Source organism: Salmo trutta, chromosome 6 (assembly GCF_901001165.1).
Source record: "Salmo trutta chromosome 6, fSalTru1.1, whole genome shotgun sequence".
Taxonomy (NCBI): domain Eukaryota; kingdom Metazoa; phylum Chordata; class Actinopteri; order Salmoniformes; family Salmonidae; genus Salmo; species Salmo trutta.
In genome coordinates, this window is record NC_042962.1 from 15,313,788 (window position 1) to 15,330,420 (window position 16,633).

The following is a 16,633-nucleotide window of genomic DNA, read 5'->3' on the forward strand; positions in this document are numbered from 1 at the left end:
ACTCGTTTTACTGTGGATATAGATACCTTTGTACCTGTTTCCTCCAGCATCTTCACAAGGTCCTTTGCTGTTGTTCTGGGATTGATTTACACTTTTTGCACAAATTACGTTCATCTCTAGGAGACAGAACGCATCTCCTTCCTGAGTGGTATGACGGCTGAGTGGTCCCATGGTGTTTATACTTGCGTACTATTGTTTGTACAGATGAACGTGGTACCTTCAGGCATTTGGAAATTGCTCCCAAGGATGAACCAGACTTGTGGAGGTCTACAATTACTTTCTGAGGTCTTGGCTGATTTCTTTTGATTTTCCCATGATGTCAAGCAAAGAGGCACTGAGTTTGAAGGTAGGCCTTGAAATACATCCACAGGTACACCTCCAATTGACTCAAATTATGTCAATTAGCTTATCAGAAGCTTCTAAAGCCATGACAGCATTTTCTGGAATTTTACAAGCTGTTTAAAGGCACAGTCAACTTAGTGTATGTAAACTTCTGACCCACTGGAATTGTGATACAGTGAATTATAAGTGAAATAATCTGTCTGTAAACAGTTGTTGGAAAAATTACTTGTGTCATGCACAAAGTAGACGTCCTAACTGTTATGCCAAAACTATAGTTTGTTAAAAAGAAATGTGTGGAGTGGTTGAAAACCAAGTTTTAATGATTACAACCTAAGTGTATGTAAACTTCCCACTTCAACTGTATATATTATATTGTCTTTACTGTAAATGCACTTCAGAAACAGTTTGATTTGACATGAACTCACATCGCTGGCCAGTTCAGTGGCCTGTTTGGCGTTCAGGATATCAGGTCTGTCCGCCAACGTGGTGAAATTGTGGTGTTCCTGTTTCCCTGTCCTGTAGTTTACCTGAAGGCAGGGAGGCGGGAAGGAAGTGTTAGGATTATTTGCAGAGCGATTCATTTTTTGCATTTCAGGGGCATTCATTCAATCATCATAATTTGTGTACTGTAACATTGTGTCAAAATGCAATGTCTCCTCACTGGCTGATATTTCTGTAACAGAGAGATTAAGCATAGTGATAGACATTAGAACGATCAATGGGAACGATCAGTCGGATCCTTTGGCCCACTTTTCCCTGGGTGATGTTGATGCATACTGACAACTCTCAAATGAGCAATGTGGCCAGAGGGCCCTCAGAATCCATTATGGGATATTGGCACACAAAAATCCCTGACCTCAACCAAGCATGCAGAATGTGGATAAAATGTGCATTTGTGTGCACTTAATTCTTCCATGGATTCATATCCATGTTGACTAAAACTTCAGACAAATGTATTTTATACAGCACAAGTGACAACAACTAGCTAGCCTAAACCAGAACATTTCCCATGATTGTAGCTTGTGTGACCTACAGCGGTTTAACAGTTACCGCTGCTGCCTTAGAGTATATGTAAGCCAGGTTCGAATCTGGCCAACTCCCTTCTAACAACCCACCTCCTTACTGTCCTGTCTCTCTTATTCACTATTTCTGCATTATAAACATAAAACAGTTTGTATCAGGGGAAATGCATTGTGGGTAATTACTTCGCTCTGCTGTTTGTTGACTTCCATAGCGTGGGAGACCTCTGGTAAGGTCTCCATGGTGGTGTAACTGGACTGGCCTTTCTCCGCGTTGTACTTCTCCTTGTACAGTTTCTGGAGAGGACGACAGACCAGAGAGAAGGGCAAGAAAACCATTACATATTCAACGTGCTGACTACACGAGACCCTGGAAAGGATACATCACCCACCCACACACAGTACACGAGATTCCCATCTGAGCGTGAATCATTTAGCAGGAGGGTGAACGTTAACAATATGCAGCTAATGAATAACTGCTCGTTATCCAGGTATGATACCTCTGGTATGAACCAGTCACAGGGCACTGAGAGGTGATGGCCGCCAGTGTTATAGCTCTTTGGGAAATGGAGTGATGGAAGAATAGATCAAGTGGGTTGTGTAGAAATACAAATTTGAATAATACACTAAGCATAGGTTGATCACCTCAAACCTCTGATCGGTGTTAGGGAGAGAGATACAGACAGAGAGCGGACTGAGAGACAGAGACAGAGAGCGGACTGAGCCAGACAGAGACTGGGACAGAGAGAGACTGAGACAGACAGAGACAGAGAGAGACTGAGCCAGACAGAGATAGACAGAGACAGACAGAGACAGAGAGTGGACTGAGACAGAGACAGAGAGTGGACTGAGACAGAGACAGAGACAGAGAAAGACTGAGCCAATGAGAGAGAGACAGAGAGACAGAGACCAGACTGAGCCAGACAGAGATAGAGACAAACAGAGACTGAGACAGACTGAGCCAATGAGAGAGAGACAGAGACCAGACTGAGCCAGACAGAGCCAGACAGAGACAGACAGAGACAGACAGAGACTGAGACTGAGACAGACTGAGCCAATCAGAGAGAGACAGAGCCAGACAGAGACTGAGACAGACTGAGCCAATCAGAGAGAGACAGAGACAGACAGAGACAGAGACTGACAGAGAGTGGACTGAGAAAGACAGAGACAGAGATAGAGCGAGAGAGAGAGACAGAGACAGACTGAGCCCGACAGAGAGTGGACTGAGACAGACAGAGGGTGTGTGTCTGGGTCTGGGCCAGTGGGTCTGCCTGCAGAACAGTAGACATCACAGCTGTTCCCCTCAGCCTCACGCCTGGTTGGGCACCTTGATACCCACTCCCCTGTCTAATCCATTGGCACTGAAGAGTATTAGGGGTAAGGGATTGGTTGGGCAGTGTGTTCCACTCAAATTTCAGGGCATTCCACCTGGACTTCTGTATGAGCACTGATCCAGCACATAGTTATGCTATCCTCCTTTAGCAGGTGTCTCAGACTTGATGATATTCAGGTATATCATAGCATCAAGCTGGACACAAATAAACCAGACAGAAACATGGACTACAGCTGTGGACCAGATACTGGCATGCTTACATCACTCTGGTGCTTTGCCACCTCTTTAGCAAATGCAGTCTCAATGGTCTGGGGCATCTGTGAGTACAGACTGTGGCCCGTGTCCTTCCTACCCTCTTCTTTGTAGCTTTTCTGAAACAAGAAGGGAACCTCGTTGCACATACTGTTTGACAATATTTATTATAAACAACGCACCCACCCACCCACACAATATACCTGGCTGTAGAGCTGGGAGAGCTCTTTGGCATGCTGAATCTCACTGGTCTGGGGCATGAGGGAGTACAGAGAGTTGCCCATCTCCTTTTTCCCAGCTTCTTTGTATTTCCTCTGAAAACAACAACAACATTGTGAACTCTTCGTGGCTCTGATGATCCTTCCTCTGAACTCCACCAAGAACCCATCTAGAATCAATCAGCTTGAGAGAAAACTCAAGAGCATAGAAGCAACAACTGGAATATTTTAGCTATTTGATGCTGGCTGCAGTAGTTGATATGGTAAGTCTATGACTAACATAGAGCCATTCTGCAGGAGTGTGATGGAAGCTGCTGATTTGTCATCACACAGTTAGTAGAACAACACTGTGAGCCCCACCTGAGACATCTCTTGAGACATTTCTTTAGCGAACTTAGTCTCCATGGTTTCAGGCAGTAGTGCGTACAAGCAATTGGAATGTTCCTGGGTGTCACTTTTGTAATTTTGCTGAAAATCAAAATGGATACCCCCCAAAAACCCAACGAGAATGTTTGAAAAATATATACCATTCTATGTACAGTTGAAGTCGGAAGTTTACTTACACCTTAGCCAAATACATTTAAACTCAGTTTTTCACAATTCCTGACATTTAATCAGAGTAAAAATTCCCTGTCTTAGGTCAGTTAGGATCACCACTTTATTTTAAGAATGAGAAATGTCAGAATAATAGCAGAGAGAATTATTTATTTTTATATTTTATTTCTTTCATCACATTCCCAGTGGGTCAGAAGTTTACATACACTCAATTACTATTTGGTAGCATTGCCTTTAAATTGTTTAACTTGGGTCAAACATTTCAGGTAGCCTTCCACAAGCTACCCACAATAAGTTGGATGAATTTTGGCCCATTACTCCTGACAGAGCTGGTGTAACTGAGTCAGGTTTGTAGGCCTCCTTGCTCGCACACACTTTTTCAGTTCTGCCCACAAATTTTCTATGGGGTTGAGGTCAGGGCTTTGTGATGGCCACTCCAATACCTTGACATTGTTGTCCTTAAGCCATTTTACCACAACTTTGGAAATATGCTTGGGGTCATTGTCCATTTGGAAGACCCATTTGCGACCAAGCTTTAACTTCCTGACTGATGTCTTGAGATGTTGTTTCAATATATCCACATAACTTTCCTCCCTCATGATTATATCTATTTTGTGAAGTGCACCAGTCCCTCCTGCAGCAAAGCACCCCCACAACATGATATTGCCACCCCTGTGCTTCACAGTTGGGATGGTGTTCTTCGGCTTGCAAGCCTCCCCCTTTTTCCTCCAAACATAACGATGGTCATTATGGCCAAACAGTTCTATTTTTGTTTCATCAGACCAGAGGACATTTCTCCAAAAAATACGATCTTTGTTCCCATGTGCAGTTGCAAACCGTAGTCTTTTAGGCTTTTTTATGGTGGTTTTGAAGCAGTGGCTTCTTCTTTGCTGAGCGGCCTTTCAGGTTATGTCGATATAGGACTCGTTTTACTGTGGATATAGATACTTTTGTACCTGTTTCCTCCAGCATCTTCACAAGGTCCTTTGCTGTTGTTCTGGGATTGACTTGCACTATTCACACAAAAGTATGTTCATCTCTAGGAGACAGAACGCGTCTCCTTCCTGAGCGGTATGACGACTGCGTGGTCCCATGGTGTTTATACTTGCGTACTATTTTTTGTACAGATGAACGTGGTACCTTCAGGCATTTGGAAATTGCTCCCAAGGATGAACCAGACTTGTGGTCTACAATGTTTTTTCTGAGGTCTTGGCTGATTTCTTTTGATTTAACCATGATGTCAAGCAAAAAGGCACTGAGTTTGAAGGTAGGCCTTGAAATACATCCACAGGTACACCTCCAATTGAATCAAATTATGTCAATTAGCCTATCAGAAGCTTCTAAAGCCATGACATCATTTTCTGGAATTTTCCAAGCAGTTTAAAGGCACAGTCAACTTAGTGTATGTAAACTTCTGACCCACTGGAATTGTGATACAGTGAATTATAAGTGAAATAATCTGTCTGTAAACAATTGTTGGAAAAATTACTTGTGTCATGCACAAAGTAGATGTCCTAACCGACTTGCCAAAACTATAGTTTGTTAACAAGAAATTTGTGGAGTGGTTTTAATGACTCCAAGCTAAGTGTATGTAAACTTCCCACTTCAACTGTATATCTTTTTAAAGAACACATACATTAAAATCTACAGTACATATGATCTGAAAATGCATATATTACACAGCATATATTTTCTTCATAAAATGTTTTGTAAAATATACCATGTATTTATTTTCACACAAATAGAAATATAGAGTACATTTGATTTTTAAATGCACGTACGAAACGTATACTGCATACACTTAAAGTCAAGACATACTGACACTCGTGTGTGCCTAGTTTACCTCGCTCTGCATTTCTGAAATCTGTTTGGAAAACTCTATCTCCTTTGTCCGCGGCAGCTGGGAGAAAATGCTGCTGGATATCTCCTGTTTCCCTTTCTGTTTGTATTTATTCTGAAAGACACAACAAGACTAAGCAGGTCAGAACAAAACTGCCATTTTGATCTTGTATCAGTCCATTATCATAGCCTGTTGTATTACAGTAACATCCATCCATCCATCCACCCACCTCACTCTGCAGTTCTGTCACTGTTTTAGCAAACTGAATCTCAGTGGTTTCTGGAAGCTGAGAGTACAAGCAGGTCAAACTCTCCTTTTTACCGCCTTCTTTGTACTTATTCTGGAGAAGAAGAGGTGTGTGTATGCTTCAATTTCAATGAAAAATGATTAAGAAATGCTGTTTTATTGGGAATGCTAATTTTGTACAACGGAGGACACCTGAGACTGATAACATTGTTGACTTGTCTACCTCACTCTGTAACAGAGAAGCCTCTTTAGCGTGCTGGGTCTCCATAGTCTCTGGTAACAGGGCGTAGAGACATCTGGAGGCCTCTTTCTGCCCTGCTTCCTTATATTTAGTCTGCGACGCAATGAAAACAATCATGTCATTTCTGAATTTCCTTGTCAGCACACTAACTGTTATCAAATATAGATGATATCTACCATATCTATTTATCAGCTGTGTTTTCCAACTCCGGTCCTCCAGTACCCCAACAGCACACATTTCTATTATAGCCCAGGACAAACTCACCTGATTCAACTAATTGAAGGCTTGATGATTAGTTGACAAGTTGAATCAGGTGTGCTTGTCCTGGGCTACAACAAAAACATGTGTACTGTTGGGGTTACTGGAGGACTGGAGTTGGTAAATACTGCCATACAGTGTAATCATTGGAACTTGCCTGAACATAACTTTTGTCTGTAATTATTATTGTTCAGTGTACTTGAGACAGCAACTAAATAGAAAGGAAGTGGCAAAATAATCAAGTGCGTCCAAGTCTAACCTCACTCTGAAGTTCGGTCACAGCCTTCACAAACTGGGTAAGTTTGGTCTCTGGTAGTTGAGAGTAAATACAGGTAGAGATACTCTTCTTACCTTCCTCTTTGTACTTGTTCTAGGACACCAATGGGAAGAAACACAGAATTGGACTCAGTTTGACTTTTGGATTTAGACACTGGGGATCTGTAGAGAGTGTTGTTAGTCAGGTGTTATTGGGGGTGACTTAGAAATAATCAATAATATAATCAATAATAAAAACTTTCACTGTCACTAGTGTTAAGCCGAAGCTTTGGCTGTTTGTTCTTTACCTCGCTCTGTAGGTCAGAGACTTTGGCAGCAAACTGGGTCTCTGTAGTCTGGGGGAGCTGAGAGTACAGACTACTGGACTGGGTCAGTTTCACATTCTCCTTGTACTTGTTCTGGAAAGACAACAAATTGGAACCCTCATTAAGCCCTAGGATGATATTTTCCCTTAGCACAGCATTTATTTCAAAATGAGTAAGTACGGTTAAAAACACCGCCTTTATGTGTATCTTAGAATTGGTGGAATATAGTATGAGGCACATAGACCTTTACCTCACTCTGTAACAGAGAAGCCTCTTTGGCGTGCTGGGTCTCCAAAGTCTCTGCTAAGGTGGAGTAGAGAGAAGTGGAGGCCTCTTTCTTCCCTGCCTCCTTGTATTTAGACTAGAAGACAAAATACGACATGAAATTATCTCACATAATAGGTAACGAGTAAATTCTTATTTCAACATTGACATACAACTTATGAATTATAATGTGCTGAATAAAATGTTCCTCTTTTCAACGACTTGCTGAATGCGCTTCCCGCAATAAACATTGTCACTGTATCTTATCACCGTCTCTTTCACCACTTAAGAAGAGAGCGTAGAGAGACATGCTTATCAATAAGGCAGGTTGTCTACGTCTATTTAAGAGAGGAGATAGAGGACGCATCTGCTGTGATACCATGCAGGAGTGTGATGGAAGCTGCTGGTTTGTCATCACACAGTTAGTAGAACAACACTGTGAGCCCCACCTGAGACATCTCTTGAGACATTTCTTTAGCGAACTTAGTCCCCATGGTTTCAGGCAGTAGTGCGTACAAGCAATTGGACAGTTCCTGGGTGTCACTTTTGTAATTTTTCTGAAAGGTACAGAAAGTGTTGACAAAAATGAATAAAGTATTTTTGTCAGGATTGAAAATCAAGATTAAACTGTTTCAGTTGGTAATGAGTGAATGCAAAGAGACACAAACAAATGATTCCTATAGTAACATGATCAAAATGAAGAACTACATGCACACACATATCTTTTCTTTGTGAGTGTTTCAGCTAGACATTAGAAGGAATATTTTACAACACATGTGGAACAGGTATAGATAGATATTCTACATTGACTGATCAAAGTGAAACAGTAAAGTAATCTGAGCAAAAAAAACTAAAAAAACTTTACCTCACTTCGGAATTCTGATTGCTGCTTGGCAAATTGTGTGTCCGCTGTTTCTGGCAGCGAGGAATACAGGCTGTTGGAACGCTTCTGTTTACCATCCTCTTTGTATTTCACCTGAAAAGCACATCTCTTTGATTTCTGTGGATCCAGGTAATGTGTCTTTTAAATGGATGTTTTTGCAAAAGGCCTGTTGGCATAAGTTTTTCATGATGCCTTACCTCACTATAAATATCACGGTGCTCTTTGGCTAGTTGGGTCTCTGTCGTTTCTGGAAGCAGGCAGTACAGAGAACTGGAGGCATCCTTTTTGCCACCTTGCTTGTATTTCAGCTAGAGAAGGAAAAACAACGTCTATGGTGATCATGATGATTACGATCAGAAAACATATTTATTCTGAGGGATACTAGAGGATCTGAATAGCTGAATATATCTATATGAGGCATAACGTCTTAATGTATGGAATACTGTATCAGTGTACTAAACTATACCTTAAACATATTTGTACACTACATATTAAAGTATACTGTATATAAGTGTATATGTGACGGTAGATGTGTAAAAGTACACTGTTAATCTACCTCACTCTGTAGCAGAGAAGCCTCTTTGGCGTGCTGGGTCTCCAAAGTCTCCGGTAAGGTGGCATAGAGAGATACTTGCTTCTTTACTGCCTCTCTATACTTTTTCTAAAACACAAAGTTATGTTTTTTTTGTTTAGTTTCCAAGGTCTACTACATTTTTACGTGCTCCCTAAAAGTTTCCCACTCAAAATCTTGAAAAAGTCGGTTACATTTTATGTAGACCATCCGTCATGGTCTACATAAAATTGTCATAATCATGACATAACAGATGTCTTAAACAATCATGACAGTTGATTTCAGTTTATTAAAACAAACTTTACACTGTCATTACACAATACATTCGTTTACTACACCATTTAGCTGGTATACACATCGTTGGTGTAATAACAGTGTAAAGTCAGTTGTCATAAGCCGACACCAGCTGTCACGAATGTATTAATAATCTGTTGGGCTACATAAAACATGACACTGTTGTTTCGCCCATGATGAAGGGTTCAAGTAGTGTCACCAAAGTCTGTTATCTAAAGTCTTACCTCACTCTGGAGTTGGGAAACGGCTTTCAAAAACTGCGTCTCCTTGGTCTCTGCTAGTTGAGAATAAACGCTTGTCGAAAGACTCCTTTTCCCATCTTCTTTATACTTGTTCTGATGGACATAAAAAAACATTACACTTGTTCCTTTAGATGATGTAACCAAATGATGACATGGATTGCATTGGTGCAAATAAGCCTAGTAGACAGAATCACAGTAAGATGATTTCAAGTGTTCTAGCTAGCTACCTCACTTTGGAGCTCTGTAAGCTCTCGGGCAAACTGGATCTCTGTTGTGTCAGGAAGTTGAGAATACAAGGAAGTTGACATGTCCTTTTTGCCTCCCTCTTTATAGTTATTCTGTAAAAAAAAGAAGTACTGAATGTTGTAAAAGCTCATTATCAGCCAGACATGAGGCAAAAAAGCACTGGTAGCATATAAAGCACTTGAATACAGACCCCATGAATTATGTGTGTGTGACTCACCTTGCTCTGTAGCTGGGAGGCCTCTTTGGCGTGCTGGGTCTCCAAAGTCTCTGGTAAGGTGGAGTAGAGCGAAATGGAGACCTGCTGCTTGCCTGCCTCCTTGTACTTGGCCTGCCACCCACAGACACACATTCATTTGCCAATCTCAGTTCTAGAGTCAGTGGCAATTATTGTCACCAATGACATTTAGTGTCATTGGTGGTTGTTATCAGTTCCATACACATGGGCCTCGACTGTCCATCCTCCCTCTAAGTGTCTCCTCTTATCTCTCGACCTGCCTGTCTTTAAACTGACCCCACAGCCCAAGCCAATACCCTACCACCAAAATAGACCGTTCAACTTAGTCTCTGTTTAAAGTCTATGTTTTCACAAGGTCTCCATTTATGGCTATATTTCTTCCCCTATCCAAACTTCACCATGACATTCTAATAGCCTACAACTCCTTTATTAACTGTTTGCAATGCAGTAGTTTTGACTTAGCTACAACCAGCACAGTAAAGGCTTTCAGAAGAAATCAAGAAGAGGAATAATTCCACACACAAGCTACAAGTCACTAGCTACCCAATCAAATCTAAAAGGTACATTTTTATATATATTTATTTTACCAAGATGGAGCAAGCTGTTACTGTTGGCCATGAAAAGCAAACGACATTTCAGGACAACAGCTTAGTTTGTTTGAGTGAAGTCGCTTTTTTTAATCACACATTTTAAAACAACCCTGTGAGCCCCACCTGAGAAATTTCTTTAGTAATTTCTTTTGCGAACTTGGTCTCCATGGTTTCAGGCAGTAGTGCGTACAAGGTATCGGGCAGTTCCTCAATGTCTCTTTTGTACTTTAACTGGAAAAGTACAAAACATATCCCCAAAAGTTTAAGAGCAAGTCATTTTTGGTATTGAGAAATTGAAAGGTTGTTAATGAACACAACTTGACATGGAAATACATGAAAGAAATTACTAAATCATTTCAGAATAGTAACTTTTTTTGTGACATTCGTAAAGAGAGGAAACAAATTCACAAGAACCTGACAACAACACACGCAATAACATTTTTTTTGCAAATGAGACTAAACTAGAAATAGTCAAATAGTTGATTTAGTGGTAAAACAGATGCTGTACCTCACTCTGTATTTCTGACATCTGTTTGGCAAACTGAGTGTCTGCTGTTTCCGGGAGTAGAGAATAAAGGCTTGAGGAAATGCCTTCTTTACCCTCCTTTTTATACTTCACCTAGAACAAAGTCATAATGCATGTTTCATGTCCCTATTTCAATAGGCACATAGGAAAACTATATTTAAATGCTTCTGTCTAATCAATAAATGTAATTGTTGATGAGTAAAATGGAGGACATGAGAGGAGGCAGAACCCACTGTATTTGGCTGTTGTCTTGGCATGACTATACTATTTTGTACCTCGCTCAGCATCTCAGAGTGCTCTTTGGCTAAATGAGTCTCTGCCGTCTCGGGGAGAACAGAGTAAAGAGAACTGGACATCTCCCTTTTCCCGGCATCCTTGTATTTGATCTGGAAAAGAGGAAGCAAAATCAAAGATGTTTTATAGCACCTGATTAAAAGCTAGCATTTCTAGCTACAACACAATATTGAATTACCAGAATTTAAATGTAATTAAACCTTATAAATTTCACTTACTTAGTCATTAGAAAGAGTGTCGGACTAAATGGCGAATCCTAACTTCTCCTGAAGTAAAATTTTCACTTAGTCTCCCATTGATGGGTTAGCTGACAACACCATGAAAATGATGCGCAAGATTCAAATGGCGCAGAAGTTCATATGTTGTCGTGATTCTGGATGGCCGGATATCTCGCAGCAATGACAAGAAACTGTCATGTGGGGAATCGTAAGTGTCTCATTTCAGCTTGTTCTTGATAACATGTCTTGTTTTGAGGTGTTTTAACTGATGCCATGTTAATGCTAATAATATTAATATTAGCATTGACATGAAATGAGTCAAAACATCTCTAAATAAGACATGGTATCAAGAACAAGATATTATGACCAAAATTCATTAGCTAGCTAACCAACAACTGTAACGATGTATCTGAGAGACAAGTGCTCAACGTGCTAATACAATTATGTTTTCAATAAACATTGGAGATAAAATATGGTTTACATGTTGTCAACAAAATTAGACAACCCCGTCTGTTTTGCTCCATAGTTGCACATGCGTCGGTTTTGTTGCTAAACAACCAACCCATTTATAGACATCAATGCATGAATAAGATAAAATAATTGGAAGTTAGGATTCACCCCTACAGTGTGCTTATTTCATTAGCCGTGCTACTGATGAAGCAGAGATGTCCTATAAGTGTGGTGAGGGGACGTCAGTGTTCGTGCTGTAGGCCTACTGTACTGTACCTGGCTCTGAAGCTGGGAGACCTGCTTGGCATGTTGGATCTCCAGAGTCTCTGGCAACACAGAGTAGAGAGACTTTGCCTTATTCTTCCCTGCCTTCTTGTACTTAGTCTGAAAGAAAATCATTCAAACCAATGCAGATAAACAACATATACTGTAATTGACTTCACCTCCAAATCAGAGGTTTATCTTCGGCAAGAGCCATAAAATCTGGAAATTGCTTCTCTCACAAACATTGTCATTGAAGTACGAAAATCTATGTGAACCGGCTGCTCTTCTCACCTGACTTTGCAGTTCAGAAACATTTTTGACAAATTGGGTCTCCATGGTATCTGCTAGTACGGAATAGACGCTTTGGGACATACCCTTCTTCCCACTCTGTTTGTACTTGAGCTAAAGAAAAGACAATGAATCCATGACGGATTTTAACATTAATTTAAAATTATACTTCCACAAATGACACGATTAAGTCGTATTTAGTTACTCTGCGGATAACGCTGATATATTCATAAAGATTTCTAAGTAGTCCTATAAAATTTGCAATGTTCCTATTAGCATTAATATTCATGTCTTTGAGGAAAATCTGTGCTCACCTCGCTCTGCATTTCAGTGAGGTCTCGCGCTCTCTCTGTCTCCATCGTCTCAGGGAGTTGAGAGTAAGCCGAACCAGAGAAGACTTTCTCACCTTTGTATTTGAGCTGGAAAACAAAGTAATGGATGTGAGTTGAGGTAGTCCTCCGTGCTTCAGCAAACAAAGTAAAGTAGAAGAGGTGCTGCTCAACAACAGAGACAGGAATAAAAACTATGGCTTACCCTAAAGAAACTTCCAATAGTGTAGTTATTTATGGTAAAGGCATTGGAGCACTCAAATAACACAGGCAGAGATTTGCTTCATCTTAGAACGCTCAGGCTTTATTCCATTAGATGGACAGGTACACTGATGTTTGAAACTGATGTAATGGATGTTTGTCAGTAACAGGAAGGGTTTCCTCTGAATTAGTTATGATGAAAAATGTAATGTACAGACATCAGATGGGCCGCCCATGTTCTTACCTCACTCTGTAGCTGGGAAGCCTCTTTGGCGTGCTGGGTCTCCAAAGTCTCTGGTAAGGTGGAGTAGAGAGAAGTGGAGGTCTCTTTCTTCCCTGCTTCTTTGTATTTTGTCTGGAAAACAACAGCAACAAAAGACACAGTGGTGGAAAAAGTATCCAATTGTCATACTTGAATAAAAGTAAAGATACCTTAATAGAAAATGACTCAAGTAAAAGTGAAAGTTATCTGGTAAAATACTACTTGAGTAAAAGTATTTGGTTTTAAATATACTTAAGTATCAAAAGTAAATGATCAAATATACTTAAGTATCAAAAGTAAAAATCATTTCGAAATCCTTATATTAAGCAAACCAGACAGCATCATTTTCTTGTTTTTTTATTTATTTACGGATAGCCAGCAAGACACTCCAACACTCAGACATCACTTACAAACAAAGCATGTGTTTTGTGAGTCCACCGGATAAGACACTGCAGAGATGACCAATTATGTTCTTTTGATAAGTGTGTGAATTCGACAATTTTATTGTCCTGCTCAGCATTCAAAATGTAATGAGTATTTTTGGCTGTCAGGGAAAATGTATGGAGTAAAAAAGTACCAAATTTTCTTTAGGAATGTAGTGAAGTAAAAGTTGTCAAAAACATAAATAATAAAGTAAAGTACAGATATCCAAAAAACCTACCTAAGTAGTACTTCCAAGTATTTTTACTTTACACCACCGCTATTTTTGTAGACATAATAAAAATATACAGGTATTCTCTGACTAAAATACATATTTTGTACATGAAGATTGATAAAGTAAAAGGATACATGTTTTGTGTTTCTCTTGGAAAGGGAATTCCTCATTCTCTGGCTTCAGTTATTGACAAAAGGCAGTATCCAATTTTGAGAATCACATTTTGTATAAATCAATGAATTTATGTTCATGGAGGATTTACAGTAAAATAACTCAAGTTAGTACTGTATTCAGCACATGTTGATGTTTGGTGATTTTAAACAGATATTTACCTCGCTCTGCATTTCAGACATCTGCTTTGCAAACTGTGTCTCTGCTGTCTCGGGGAGCAGAGAGTAGAGGTTTATAGAGTTCTCCTCAGTATCTTCTTTATACTTGATCTGGTATAGTAGAAATGAAGATGACAGCTTATGAACCAGAGATAGTTGAGACCAAGCCTACAAAAGCATTATTTATTTGTTTAACTAGGCAAGTCAGTTAAGAACAAATTCTTATTTACAATGACGGCCTAACCCGGACGCCCTATGGGACTCCCAATCAGGGCCGGTTGTGATACAGCCTGGAATCGAACCAGGGTCTGTCGTTTCGCCTCGAGCACTGCGATGCAGTGCCTTAGACAACTGCGCCATTCGGGAGCCCGAGTGGCGCATTACCAAACAGCAGTAAGAAAACCTTGGTATAGTATGTGTTTGCTTCCCTTTTAGTTATTTAGCTATATTGGATATGAAGAGGCGACATGAAACATCTACCAGCGCTGACCCACAAACCAAAATACGTGGTAGCCTGAATGAAATTATTAATGCACATTTTTGGGGGGAGAATGCACATTGTACTCCCTGTGTATTCGTACAGCATATACACACAGCATTTACCTCACTTCGCATTGCTGATTGTTGTTTCGCAAAATTAGTCTCAATTGTTTCGGGCAGCGTAGAATAAAAACTGGGGGAGGTGTCCTTTTTCAGTACTTCCCTGTACTTTAGCTGAAATAAAGGAAACATAACATGAAAACATTGGTTTGAGATAAATGTAATAGTACACAAATAGCATTAATAAAGCACCTGGTTTCCCTTTTCATTCAACCTGGACTAATGGGTAGACATAATGTACTGCAGTAAAAGTAAATTTGGGACACTCAAATTAGTATGATATGTTACAGTTCGTATGGTATGTATTCATTTGTGGATGTCCATCAGCCATTTCGTATGGTATGTATTCATTTGTGGATGTCCATCAGCCATTTCGTATGGTATGTATTCATTTGTGGATGTCCATCAGCCATTTCGTATGATATGTTATGAATTGCAATTTGTACAATATGTTACGAATTCCAATTTTTTGTGGCTAAAGTTAGCGAGGTAACTAGGCGGCTAATGTTAGCTAGGTGGCTAACGTTAGCTAGGGTAGGGGTTAGGGTTTGGGGTTTAGGTTCGGTTTAAGGTTAGGGTTATGAGTTAGGTTAAAGGGTTAAGGTAATGGTTAGGGGAAGGGTTAGCTTACATGCTAAGTAGTACGTGCTAAAGTTAACCGTGATGAGTTTAGAACAAGCAACCTTTGGGTTGCTAGACGTTTGCATTATACACTCATCCCACCCACCTGCTCTTGTTTTTGCCTTAATTAAGTAACCTGTCTTATGCAACCATACCAAACATATCACACTAATTTGAGTGTCTTGAATATACACTGAGTGTACAAAACATTAGGAACACCTTCCTAATATTGAGTTGCACCCCCTTTTGCCCTCAGAACAGCCTCAATTCTTCAGGGCATTGACTCAACAATGTGTCGAAAGAGTTCCACAGGGATGCTGGCCCATGTTGACTCCAATGCTTCCCACAGTTGTGTCACCTTTGAGTGGTTGACCATTCTTGATACACAAAGGAAACTGTTGAACGTGAAAAACCCAGCAGCGTTGCAGTTTTTGACACTCAAACCGGTGCGTCTGGTACCTACTACTATAGGTAGTTCAAAAACACTCAATGGCACACATACACAATCCATGTCTCAATTGTCTCACAGCTTCAAAATCCTTCTTTAACCTGTCTCCTCCCCTTCATCTACACTGATTGAAGTGGATTTAACAAGTGACATCAGTAAGGGATCATAGCTTTCACCTGGATTCACCTGGTCAGTCTATGTCATGGAAAGAGCAGGTGTTCTTGATGTTTTGTATAGTCAGTGTACATTTACTATGTATGTTACATCTCTTCTATGAAATCAGGCTGTTTCATTGTACCACCACCATTCTTTTCTACATGCTAAATAGTCTGCAGATATACTATATGTGTGAGATTATATGCAGGTAATTGTGAATACAGTATGTCTTTATACTCTACCTCACTCTGTAGCTGGGAAGCCTCTTTGGCATGCTGGGTCTCCATTGTTTCTGGTAAGGTGGAGTAGAGAGAACTAGAAACTCCCTTCCTCCCTGCTTCTTTGTACTTCATCTAAATTGAGGAAAAACAGATACAGCATTTTAATCAGTATTTATTTCCAATGACTTTATTCAAGGATCTGTATAATTTTAATGGGCATCGCCACACCGTAAAGAGGTTACTATGAATTTGACAGAAACTTACAGGCACCTCAGTGGCAAGAAAAATTCTGTATTTCATATTTCAGTACACTTACTGTAATATAAATATGGTATCAAAGCAAGTACTGTGTAATGACACTAAGTACAATACCGTAAAATTGACTATATTATACTGTAAAATAGTAAATGCTGCCTTAATCGGAATGAATAAATAAATGAATGGATGAATGACATTCATTGAGGGTAGGGATTGTATTTCACAGTGTTTTACTGTAATTACAAGGGATTGGTGCAAGCAGAATGGCTGCTAGGTAAAGTGTTTACACGTTACAACATTTGA

General features: G+C 40.0%; 1 protein-coding gene across 21 annotated transcripts in view; it reads right to left on the minus strand.

Annotated features, from left to right (window-relative positions):
- The window catches only part of LOC115195527 (LIM zinc-binding domain-containing Nebulette), a 107,453-nt gene that overhangs the window by 15,272 nt on the left and 75,548 nt on the right, over positions 1-16,633 (minus strand). For 12 of the 21 annotated variants that reach the window (XM_029755443.1, XM_029755458.1, XM_029755446.1 and 9 more), the window contains 28 exons: positions 16,094-16,204; positions 14,630-14,740; positions 14,030-14,137; positions 13,025-13,135; positions 12,565-12,669; positions 12,254-12,364; positions 11,975-12,082; positions 11,012-11,122; positions 10,719-10,829; positions 10,334-10,441; positions 9,603-9,713; positions 9,367-9,477; positions 9,122-9,232; positions 8,589-8,693; positions 8,230-8,340; positions 8,015-8,125; positions 7,599-7,706; positions 7,136-7,246; positions 6,868-6,978; positions 6,564-6,674; positions 6,029-6,139; positions 5,789-5,899; positions 5,563-5,673; positions 3,525-3,632; positions 3,150-3,260; positions 2,955-3,065; positions 1,548-1,658; positions 768-869 (listed from right to left, as the gene is read on the minus strand). The exons of 2 other annotated variants lie outside the window; for them this stretch is intronic. In XM_029755443.1, coding sequence (XP_029611303.1) covers positions 768-869; positions 1,548-1,658; positions 2,955-3,065; positions 3,150-3,260; positions 3,525-3,632; positions 5,563-5,673; positions 5,789-5,899; positions 6,029-6,139; positions 6,564-6,674; positions 6,868-6,978; positions 7,136-7,246; positions 7,599-7,706; positions 8,015-8,125; positions 8,230-8,340; positions 8,589-8,693; positions 9,122-9,232; positions 9,367-9,477; positions 9,603-9,713; positions 10,334-10,441; positions 10,719-10,829; positions 11,012-11,122; positions 11,975-12,082; positions 12,254-12,364; positions 12,565-12,669; positions 13,025-13,135; positions 14,030-14,137; positions 14,630-14,740; positions 16,094-16,204 — 3,072 coding nt within the window. Of the gene's footprint in view, positions 1-767; positions 870-1,547; positions 1,659-2,954; positions 3,066-3,149; positions 3,261-3,524; positions 3,633-5,562; positions 5,674-5,788; positions 5,900-6,028; positions 6,140-6,563; positions 6,675-6,712; positions 6,743-6,867; positions 6,979-7,135; positions 7,247-7,598; positions 7,707-8,014; positions 8,126-8,229; positions 8,341-8,588; positions 8,694-9,121; positions 9,233-9,366; positions 9,478-9,602; positions 9,714-10,333; positions 10,442-10,718; positions 10,830-11,011; positions 11,123-11,974; positions 12,083-12,253; positions 12,365-12,564; positions 12,670-13,024; positions 13,136-14,029; positions 14,138-14,629; positions 14,741-16,093; positions 16,205-16,633 lie in introns of those variants that run through there. 7 more of the 21 variants (XM_029755454.1, XM_029755448.1, XM_029755451.1 and 4 more) reach the window with 7 other exon arrangements.